The sequence below is a fragment of the Hippoglossus hippoglossus genome, chromosome 11 (genome assembly GCF_009819705.1).
Source record: "Hippoglossus hippoglossus isolate fHipHip1 chromosome 11, fHipHip1.pri, whole genome shotgun sequence".
Taxonomy (NCBI): domain Eukaryota; kingdom Metazoa; phylum Chordata; class Actinopteri; order Pleuronectiformes; family Pleuronectidae; genus Hippoglossus; species Hippoglossus hippoglossus.
In genome coordinates this window covers 15,636,124-15,648,442 of record NC_047161.1, presented here as the reverse complement: position 1 = coordinate 15,648,442, position 12,319 = coordinate 15,636,124, and the positions used below count along the sequence as shown (strand labels likewise).

The 12,319-nt window shown below is 43.2% G+C and overlaps 1 protein-coding gene across 1 annotated transcript in view; it reads right to left on the bottom strand.

Moving 5' to 3' along the window:
- Positions 1-12,319, bottom strand: part of LOC117770307 (growth factor receptor-bound protein 10-like) — a 42,469-nt gene that overhangs the window by 16,880 nt on the left and 13,270 nt on the right. Inside the window, exons 4-5 of the mRNA XM_034599613.1 lie at positions 9,642-9,909; positions 8,723-8,846 (exon numbers count right to left, since the gene is read on the bottom strand). Of these exons, the coding sequence (XP_034455504.1) occupies positions 8,723-8,846; positions 9,642-9,909 (392 nt within the window). The remainder of the gene's footprint in view (positions 1-8,722; positions 8,847-9,641; positions 9,910-12,319) is intronic.

The window sequence follows — 12,319 nt, the reverse complement described above, 5'->3', positions numbered from 1 at the left end:
TGAATGCAGGTATATATTTCATGCTCATTTCAGATCTGTTTAGCTTTCAACTGACCCCTAACACGTGTGCCACTACATTTACCAGCTAGCCATAAGCCATTGTGTCTCTATTCAGGAGCTGCATACTTCGAAGGCTGCATTTGAAACCAGTTGCATCACAGTGGCGTGACTAAGCTGTCCCATTTCAAATGTCCCTCCATCCCCGGGAAACAAAGGCTCCAACAGGTGGAGCCTTTCGTGCTTTGTGCTATGTGCTTCAGTGACGGAACGGTTTTTCAAAGAGATAATGGCGCCGGCAAGCACGGGATGTCCAATGCTTGAGTGTCACACTTCATCTCAACTGAACAGCTAACGGTACACATGGTAAAAACCAAGGGCCATTAAAACTTTCTCCAACTTCAGCTCTGTTGCTAGGCAACAGCATAAGGGCGGGGCAAGCTGGTGACGCCAATCATGAAAATCCTCTATAGGCCAGACCGTCTCATTTCGGTTCAGCCTTTGCAGTCTACGAGGCCCACGAAGGACGCAACCCCTGAATTGAGACACAGCTTTTGTCTGCTGTTCTGTGCTGAGTCAGGGGCACACAGTGGGTTTATCAGCTTTTATGCTTAAATCAACAGACTACTGCTGCTTGATATGACGCTAATCAGAGCAGTGAGACTGAACCAAACTAACGCTGTGACTTGTAAAGTCAAATCAACGAGCTGAAAGATGCTAAACACCAAAAACCTCAGGGGTGATGCTCCTCTCTGTTGTCAAAGTCGGTTATTTTTTCCTGATTCTCTAACAGCAGTGACTCTCCAATGAAAAATTCCATATGAACATGGGCCTACAGAACTGACAATATGCATGCCCAACATGAGGGAAACTCATTCCAATGCAGTTATCACAGTCCATCAGAACTGGGCTCATTGTCGTGAGATATTTAAGGCTTTTAACGGCACGCCCATTCTCACTCAAGGCCATGAATTAAATCATTAGCACAATATTTCCTCCTGTCTCTGTGGGACCACCTGCAAACTACTTATCTAAATGTACTGGATATACGAATCACATGCTGGGTAACACTGCTTTGCATCAGCCTCACCTCATCTAATAATACAGTTTATGTTGCTGCATAGCTACATTAGCTTTAGGCAGAGATCAGGCCCAGCAACAGGTATATTCCTGTGCTTTGTCTTTACAGTCACAGATGAGTGAGAGCATCAGAATCACCACCAACAACAACAATGCCTTGTTGGACACATCAGTATATTCTGAGTGAGCATCCATCCAGGAATGTGCCAAGTGCTTCTGTGTGAAGATCAGGTTCAAAGCAGTATTTCAGGCTGTGTAACTCCAGGGCTGTCCTGCTCTGCAGAACTGATGTATCCTCTTTACGTGGGGGCACACAGATTCTGTATCCAGCTGTGTTGTCCGCTGAGCAAAGGGGAGTATTTCTACAGCTGCTTCCTCAGGGTTTGCAGCGGCTCTCTGGTGGCACTTGCCACATGATTCTCTCCTGTTTGTTGACAAATTCACACAACATGTCAAAGGACTGGTAGTTGTTCTGAACCACTCTCCTGTGCTACATCTTCACCTTCATTATTGTGCCTTGAATCCTGGTCCTTGCTTTTTCTTGGAGGGATACACATTTAATGTAAGTGGATATTTTGCAAAACTAACATTTTCTCTGCATTTGAGCCTCTCATCCACACGCAAAACAGAGATTCCATTAGTGCGGACTCTCTAGTGTGTACCTCGTCTGAGAATAGCACACAGACAGACCTATGTGACTATTGGTCACATAAGTCCTTTTTGTTTTTACTGATTCGCTTTGATCTTATGATGAGTCACTTGTTGAAGGTGATTCTCCATAAACAGCTCGTTCCCCATCAATGATGAGGTTGTCCGCCAATTCCTGATTAGTCATCCGATTAGGGCTGATGTGAAAAGGAGCCTAGATTTGTGTATTGTGATTTGTATTTTCAAGAATGTGAATGCTGAGATGATGTATGTATTGTTGTATGTGTTTGTTGGGATGATGTATTCACAGTGTAGTGTTTTGTATTTTTAGGTTTTTATGATGTCATCTTATGGTGAAACCAAAGGCAAATTTCCACATTACCCTGCAGTTAATATCATACGAGCTTCTACAAATCTCCAAATGATAGCTGGCTGTCTGGCAGAGGCTGCTCCAGTAGACTAACACACCCATATCTAATGTCAGCATTTGAATGCTGGTTGCTGGTGACTTCCCACCCTGGTCTATTACAGTATCAGTCCTCTTTCATGTCTGTGAGTGGTTCGGGTTTCAGGCCAGACAGAGCTGATTAGCTCTGCAGACAGGCCAAACTCAATTTCACCTCTCTGGAGCGCCACCACAAAGCCTCACTGAGTGGCTCACCTCCCCACCTTCCCACGACCCAACACTGACACGCCACTGTCCCACACACACAAACACACAGATAAACATGTACACACATTCAGACAAAGTCCCAGCGACCGACTGACGGGCACATAGCAGTCACTTCTAGGAATCTCCTCAGGTTTGAATATCACTCGTAGGTGTGATAAAATGAAGTCATGCGGGTGTAGGAGAAATCAAGCCCAACTAAAATTTTGATGAGCCAGATACCAAACAAATTGAAATCAAATTGTTTTGGCAGAGAAGTTTACACAGTGATATATCTTAACGTGCAAAGATCCCATCCACACATCTCTATCCTCGTGTACATGTAAATCTGAGCGTATGGGAAACGATGATGTCACAGCTTACTTCCTGCATACGCACTGATACATAGTGTAATGAACATGCACCAGACATTCTCTATGTCTGGTAAGCACTGTTAGGTTTACTTACAAGCAGATAAATATGGCATCACTGCACCAGATTACCATCGTTCACAGGCATATGCCTCACCAGATATTACTTGAACCTCGCTGATCGCCACCTACTGGCCCGGCATGCTTGTTTGAGCGTTTGAAGTCGTTATTGTGTTCCCATCTGGACAGACGATTTTTTTTAAAGAATGTTGTGTGGGTAGAGATGGTTTTCTTAAACGGAGGGAGAACATATCTGTAAAAAAAAATGTAAGTAGTGTTGACAAGGCATAAGAAGCACAACAATTTTTCTTTTAAAATCTGACAGTCCCTCTCAGACACATTTGATGATCTCTGCAAACAGAAAGGATCTGCGTGAATATTTGCATACAGAGCAGTGAACTGAGCTCCGATCACAAGTGGTCACTGGAGACACATGGAGTACAACGCCAGGTGTGAACTTGTGATCAGATCACCCCAGACAAGTGTCCCCCCTGTGTGTCTCTACCAGCGATCTCAGGAACATTATTTATTTTACTGACATTTCAGATTTGTTTCCAATGAGATATTCAGTGTACACAATGACGTTGCTGCTGTGAATGTCGCTGCTGTGTCAAACAAGCAAATCCTCCCTGGGAAATTACAAGCTTGCGTCATCACATTGCAACGGCATGAAAACCATTTATCGCATGGCAGCAATTCAAAAGTCCTGTAAATCTTCATAACAAACACACACGCACGCACACACTAAGTCGTTTACTCAGAGACTTGTGCTTCTCTGCTTCTTTGGGATTCTTCCCAGGTAAGTGATTAAATTTAATTCTACAGTAAAGTATCTTGATCTGAGTGAGGAAAAACTGCAAGCGACTGTCTGCCTAACAATGGAGCTTACATATCCATGACATTATAAGCTTACAATGTTGAACAGGCTTTCTCTGCCATCTTTGCACACAAACTTACATGTACCTGATCTGATTGCAGTGGGTCAGCAGACCATAGCGTGCCGAAGCACATCAGCTGACCACAGATAAGGGGGAGGAGGTGGGAGTCCTAAACCCAGAGTGCTCATTGCCTGAGTATTAAGTTAGTTTTTAAGACACTGCTGCAGCACATCATGTCTTACTTTGCTACGAGGCTGAATTATAAGCACGTAACATTTGTATGTGAGCTGAGATGTAGTGTCAACTATTTAAATGTACAATTGAAAACTGAAAGACGCACTTAGCACCTAAAGTTAACCTAATGACCGTAACAAACTAGTATTTTCCATGTTATGTTATTTACAGTATGATAACAGGCATTTATCATCAGAGCAAAACAACCAACAGGAGTTAACTTGGAGAAAGTGAAGGACAATTTCTCTAAGTGTGAGGTTCAGTATGCCTAACACACACACACACACACAAACTGGCTCGAAGACAACAAAGCGTCCAGTCATTTCAAGCATTGCAAAATGAAAAATTTGACGATACCATCACAACGTTAGCTCAAGGCTTGTATTAGACATCAAAGAATCTGAAAACAAGAGTCTACACTCACATTAAAGCCACATAAACACAGCAGTGCTTTGAGCTAAATGCTAACATGCTACCCAGCACAATGTCAATGGGCTGCTTAGTGGTTATAACTATGTTCACCACCATTGTTTACCTTGATAGCACACTAACATTTTACAGGAGAGCCAACTGTGCAAACTGTTTTTAATTAGACCTGATGATGACACTCAATAAACATCAAGGGAGGGACCACCAAAATGAATTAATAGTCAACCTTATGATCACCATCAGGCAATCCATCCAATAGCTGTGAAAACATGTCCAACTCGTAGTTGAAGTAGAAGAAAAATCTGAGGATCTCCAAAATAATCATAAGTGATCCTCTGGGGACCATGAATGTCAATACAAAATTCCGAGGCAGTTGATCCAATAGTTGTTATATTTAAAAAGTTATTTCAAAATGGCAGAACAACTGACAAACTCTGACATGACTAAAAAAAGAGTTCATCAGAATGTAAACACAAGTATGACTAATCTTTGCCCATAATCTCTTACTTTTTTAATAATCAGATTATACACTGTATAACAAACCATGAGAAACTGACTTTTTCACATCCTTTTTTTTTCTTTTTTCTCTTACCTCCATCCACAGGGAGGTTAAAGGTCAAACTCAGCTAGAGAGCAGCGAACCCAGTGATGGAAGGGTTTCAGTGTCTTGCTCAGATCTAATTAAGCAGAATGGATGTGTGCCAACCCAGTGGGCTTGAGCCTGAGGTCTATGTTTGAGAGATGTTCTCTGGAGCCACTGGGGCTCCCTGCCGCCCCTGACGTACGTAACACTGCCTCTCAGGCCACAAATAAAAGCAGGAGTTGCATTACAGCTGCAGTCTTGATACCAAAACAAACCCATTTGCCAAGAGATGACAGGCAGGACCTGACCAAATCCTAGTGAAAGCCGGGGTAACATGATTGAACGATGTGGTGTAAGACTACCACAACTTGCATGGGAGACGGCCACAATCAGAGTTGAGCATTAATTACAAATCAGACTACTGAAATAGCTCTGCACCTTCCAGAAACCTTTTGAAGAATGAAATGACATTTACCATTAAATGAGTTGTTCCCTAAAAATCTTATGGAGAGCACCATCCTGTTATGTATTTATAGAAGCCCATTCAGAATACCCTGAGGACAATTCCATTTTTCTTATCAAAGGCAACGCAGACCATAAACCTGTCATGTCACAAACAGTTTTACTGTTTCATAATGTACAGTAAGCTGTGTATCCCTTCCAGAAACACTGAATTTTGGTAAAGAATGTTCAGATTCCAGCTCTACAGCTGGAGGGAGAGAGATCCTACGATAAAACCGGGCCAGTGTCTGTGGACCAATGCACTGCACATCTGAGAATCTCATCTGCATTGTTGTATAAGCCACGCTCAATGCTCCTCAGACTTCATAAACAAACCACTCTGCACATATATACGTACACAGACTCAAACACCTTCACAGCATTCGCTTGCCTTTCTGCTAGCTTACACAGGACATTACATAGAAGAGCATGAAGCACTGATGTCTGGACCTGAAGGCCACGTTATGGCCAGTCTGCCATTGGTCTCGCTGAACTTAAGTGATTTGATCAGTGACGGTTTCAGTCAATCACCCGAAGACTGGCCACGTGTTATTTCAAGCATTAGAGCAAATTAAGGAACATTTCTTTCCACACGCATTCCACTGACAGAGTCCAGTTACTACTGAGGCGTACAACTTGACGGCTCTCTAAGACTAAAGCCAAATCATCTTGATCGCCCCCTGGTAGCTGGCTGCAGTATAGGTAAGGAAATACCCACTTCCTCCATGTTACTAGATGGGACATGGACTAAACCAAACTAAAAAGTCAAAGTCCAATTTTTCTCAAATATGGTATCTTTCATTTGAGGTAGTTCGTATCACACTGATGCATGTTCAAGTATTCATTTTTTCAAGTGTGGATTGAATTGGTTATTTAATGATATAAAAACAAGGAAAATGTCACGATTGACAGCTGAGACCAATTTTTGATTGGTTGAGCTCCTGTATCGCGGCACCCTGATAACACACCTCCACTCCGTCGACTGCGTAAGACGGCGGTACCCGTAACTTGGATATTTTAGCTATATCTGCGTTCAACAGGGGGAAGTGCAGACGTATCATTTCTCCTTACACAGAGTCATGACCAAGACACACACACACACAGCCATGCTTGTAGCTCTGTGAGGATTTACTTAGGCACGGATGTGCTTCGAGCTAAATTAACACCAGCATGCAATCACGCTCACAATGACAATGCTGATGATTAGTCGGTAATGTGTACCATGTTCAGCATCTGTGGCTATTGTGTCAGCATGGGAACATTTGCTAATTAGCATGTAATATTAAACACAGGGAATGTCATTGTTTGCACATAAACCAAAGCACAGGATGAACTGAAAATCTAGACCTGATGATGCTACAAGATGAGGAAAGCTAATATATAAGCGTTTTATCTAATAGCTGTCTATCACCTGTTCAAATCATCATGAGAGGGACGTTAGAATGACTTGGACCAATAATTGCCGAGATATTTCAATCAAAACCGCAAATGTCTATCTAATGGTGTACAGGAGCCGTAATTCTACAGTAAACAATGAAAACCTTGCATTTCTTGGCATTAATGTAACAACACATTAATTCATGACCTGCTTTGTTTCTTTACGTTTCCCATGACACACACATCCATCAGTCTCTTAGCCACCTCCTCTGCTTCTTCAGCCTAAAAGTTTCTCTCATTTGCTGTCGATGCAAAACACAATGGAATGTTGGATGGATTTTTCCATGGTCCTTTTACTCCTTCCAGTATGGGCTTTATCACTGTCCGTGCAGGAATACTACAAGCTTCCTGTTTTTGTGCCATAAAGCAGTCTTGAAAAATATTCCTGCCTACTCAAACCTGGTGACATTCCATGAAAAATACAATGAAGAAGGAGCAAAATGCTGCCATTCCCCTGAGCCATTAACTGTTTGAAAAATTGAAGGGGGTCATCGATGTCAGATACAGAGCATATGCAAAGCAGCCTTGAGAATATTGCACATAGAAAACCCAAAGTGCAGTTACAATACACTAACCACAACGTACTTAAGTATTTCTTTATTATAACAAGCACAGATCGATTGTTTTTCTCAGCTGGAGAAATGTGAACAAAGTGAAGATGCTCTGGGAAAGACACAAATGAGGCCACATCAGCTCTCACAGATTCAAACCCTCACAAAGGCTCTTTGTGCAAACTGCAAGCTCGCTCTCTGACTCCAGACCTTGTGAGATGATGTCAACCAAATGCAGAAAATAATGCTTTCCCTTATCACATGTGTATGCGTGTGTGTGAAATTAATAATGCCACCTGTGTGTGTATCTGTGTGTATTGTTGTGGGCACGCATGTGTGTGTGTGTGTGTGTGTGTGGAGGGAGCAAGAGAGTGAGTGAGAATCTAAAATAACTTTTATTGTTCAGGGTGGGCATCCTGAAAACATCTTTGAGAAGGATGGAACATTCCTAGGACAGGAGGCTCTGGTGGGGAAGGAAGGGCAAGGCTATGACACACACACACACACACACTATGAAGCTAAGAGCCAGGGTTGAAGCGTGTGAACCGGAAATGGGTGCCTGTCTTGCCTAAGTCGTCAGACAGATTCAAAAGGTTCAGAGCGATCCGCCCTACAGATGTTCCCAGCTCCGATACGGAAGCCTGCACTCTGTCTGCAGCATCCTGGAGACATTGCTCACCTCCTTCCCCAGCAAAACATGTCTGTCACTACGTGTGTGTGTGTGTGGGTGTGGGTGGGTGTATGATTGATAATGATGCTTCCATTATAACACACACACACACACACACACACACGTATATATACACATCAGATAACCCAGGATGAACTCTTGTGTAATGGAAGGAAAGGCTGTACGCAGCCAAAGTCAACACATGCTGCTGTGACCTGAACATAACAGGCCAGTCAGCTGGTTTCCACACACACACCCTCACACACACACTCCATCACTTGTGATTGTGGTCAAGTAAAGGACAACAAACACCATGAGGAATCTAAAACCAAGCTCAACCACACAAATACTGACAGGGAAAAACTTCAAAAAACAACATCACAGCGAGCCATGTGTGTTTATTCTCTCTCTGCATGCTGCCACATGTGATGTCATGTCTATGTAACTACTTAACTGAAAACTTACTAACGGTAAAAAGTGTTAGACTGTAGGTGAGGTAAGTTTTTCCAGTCATGGCACTGGAAGGTAGACCCTGAGTGAGGAACCAGCAAACACTTGAGTGAACCTGCCTACTCCAGTCTGTTGTGTAATTCCAGTCAGTGTGTATTAGTGCAGGTGATGTGAGTATGCTTACATGGTTGTCAGAGATCTGTATGGGGCTGAGGACAGGGGAGCCTGCCGGGCTGCAGAGCTCAGGGAACGGGTTGGGAATGGCTGGCAGGGAGGCTGGACGCAGTTGCTGCTGTTCCTGCAGGCACCTGCAGAGGGAGACACACTCTTATGTGAATGTACTGGCAGACCAATGAAAGACTGATACTATGGTCATGGGAATCATTTTGGTATGGAAAGATAATGACTTTTCAAACTGACATGGTGATTTTACTTATATCACGACCCAACTATCCATCTATTATCAATACTACTTATCCTTTGAGGGTCGTGGGGGGAGCTGGAGCCAATCCCGGCTGACATTGGGCAAAGGGGGGGGGGGGGTACATCCTGGACAGGTCGCCAATGTAGGCCAACACATAAACAATCAATCACACTCAATTTAGAGGCTCCAATTAATCTAACCCCAGTCTGCATGTCTTTGGACTGGGGGAGAGACAGAGAAGACGCACACAGACATGGGGAGAACATACAAAGTCCACACAAAGACCCCCGGCCGAGCTGAGATTCACACCGGGGACCTTCCTGATGTGAGGAGACAGTGCTAACCACCACCCTAAATCAAGATCTGTAGTTCAATCAATCTGGACAATCATGTGCAATTGATCAATTGTTTGCATCTAATATTTTGCATGTCAATAAGTATAAAATAAAACCTCAAATGTAGTGAAAGGCAAAGAGTTAAAGCCCGAGAGAGAATACAGACAGCAGGAAACAGATTGTTTGCCTCGTGCACACAAACCAACAAAAGAAAAAAAAAGACAGCAAAAGATAAACAGAACTGTTCCTCCTCAGGCAGCACAGTCCTGTCCTAAACACAGCTGACTTTTATCTCACACATAAATCCCTGAGATCAACACCGAGGGCAGGGCGTGTGCGTCTACCTGACGGCCTGGATGTGCATGGGCTGTGAGTGCCGCAGCTTCTCCCTGGAGGGCGAGGGCGGGGGCAGGGGCGGGGTGTGACGACGGTGGGCCTGGCCGTGTCCCGGGTAGGCGGCGTGCACATGCTGCTGGTGGTGGTGGTGGTGGTAGTGCGGCGTGTGCATGTGTCCGTTGTTCAAGAGGAGCGCAGTGTCGGAGTGTGTTGAGTACACGCTCTCCATGGAGGAGTTCATCTCATTCACCAGCTGCTCCAGGTCCACATCGTCGTCTGTGGAGGCAGGTGAAGGGAGGAGTGAGTGACAGGGCAGAAAATAACCACTAGGTGTCCCCTCGATAGGTAACAGTGAGAAAAATTCATATTAAAACCATCAATATCCAGATGATAGTTATTAAAAACAGCCTTCATAGTAGCGCTTACTCTTTCCTTTTAGGTAAGATTCAACTTTTAGTAAATCAGCCTCATTTAACTGAAGCCACATTTAGTGATGTGTCATTACACAATTATTCATGTTGTCGCTGTCATATTCACAGTTGATATAAACAACTTGTCAAAAGTAATAAAAAAAAAAATAGAAAACCACAAAGTCTGGTTATGTGTATGTAAATAAATTCAAAGCAATGTGATGTTCTTGAATTTTTGTATTTGAAGAAAGATGGAGTAAATACTGTTAAAGCCATTTTGTCATAAATTATTGGAGTGAATAGTTTGTGGTCCACAAAGAGGGAACAGGCATCATGCTTCACTTTGCCTCTAAACACACAGCTCAGCATTTTGGCCCTTTTCCTACTGTACATACTGTGTGCCCTATTACTAGCACTTTTCATTAGCTATAATTTCACATGGTAAACAGTCAAAATATATCCAAATGTACACTGTGGTCCTAAAACATCAAGCAGAAAGAGAGTCTTGATTTATATACAGTACACTGACTTGCTGGCTCGCCATTGGTCAGATTATGTGAAACCTGTCACTCAAGGGGCTAAGATGTCCATCAAGGACTGGAGGTTGAGACCAAACAGTCACCCAGAGACCAAATGACCGACCAGACCACACCAAAGGTGAAAGGGTCTCCAGAGCTCCTCTTGCAGGACAGTTAATAAGGCTGTTGTCAGCACTCGTTCTCTAACCTGACCTGTTACTAATTAACTGAAGTCCGTCCTGGGTCTGGAAGGCCTAGTGTAAGCTACCCTACATGCTTTAATGACTTGCAGTTAATCTTCTCCTTTAGTGTTAAGTAAAAAATTCACGTTTCCTTTAGGGATCAATAAAGTTAACTTGCAGACTGTGCTAATTATTAACCATTTCCCAGGCTTACAGCTATTTCAAAATCTTAACTTCTCAAAAGTGAACGTGCACTGAGAAAACTGTTCTATTCGGATAGACATATATATCCAGAAAATACACTAATAAAGTAAGTAAGTAAAGTAAGTGCATGACAAGTGCAGTATGTCTCCATGTGTTTCTGTATGTGTGTGTGTGTATGTCCTAAGCCCTTTGGTCCTATGTGTCCCACCCCAACACCACACACAGAATTCCTGACATTCCAGTACGAAGAAATTACAGCACTCTGGAAACGTTCACCAGGCTGTTCATGGCACATGGTGACCAAATGAACAGGACAAAGTAGGGCACCAAAACACACACACACACATACACACGTAAACACACACACACAGAAGCACACATACACTCAGAGGAGCCAAGGACACCATTTACTGCTATGCAGTGCTGAGCATGTGTATGTAATTATACAGAAATAAGATTAAAAAGCACTGCATTGTGCTGCACATTCACGCAGTGTAGATACACACTGAGCCCACCGAGATAAAAAGAAGCCACTGGACCAAAACCAGCAGTGGGCCCGTCTGATCTCAGATCACACAGAGGTATGCATGACACTCATCCATACACACACATACGCACAGAGAACGGACTGTCCGGGACATAGGGTCATGTGATGCTAGGGTATATGAGTGGAACATAGGTTGAGGTACACAGAGGGGGGCACACAGTTGGAAAAGAAAAAGAGAGCCCATGAGGACAGTCAGAGACGGTTATTATGTAAAGCTGTGATGAACTGAAGGACTTTCCCACAGCAGACATTTTGATTTGTTAAAATAGGTAAAGCACCGACACCATTAAAAACATTAACAGTGGCTCCGTTCTGTTCAAGTGTCCCAGTACATCACGGCAGTATGACAGCGAGCCAGCGTGCACAATACCAGGAAGCGAGACCGACAAATGAAATTCAGCCATCATGCACTTTGGTATTTACAACCGTGATTTTCCCAAAATGTCCTCTGTAAAAAATGTCTGTTACAAATTAATAGCTGCACATGGAAAACACATTTTTACTTTTCAGAACATCAGTATTCACAAATCTTGTGATGTGACATTTATGACACATAAAAAGGCCTTTTTTTAGAGATTTGGGCTTAAATATCTACGTTTTGTTATTTCCAGAAATGATAAATAAAAGATGTTTGGAGCAGTAAAAAACAGATTGATGGGAGGGTACCGACTGTCGCCAAGTGCTTTATGGCCATGTTAGCTGCACGGCTCTGGGGACTGTGAAGTTGGTCACTCAGTCCACCACTTTTGACCAGAAGACAAACCCTAATGACTTTGGTGATCCCCATGATGTTTATTCTTATGCTTACCAGTTCATATTTGTGGT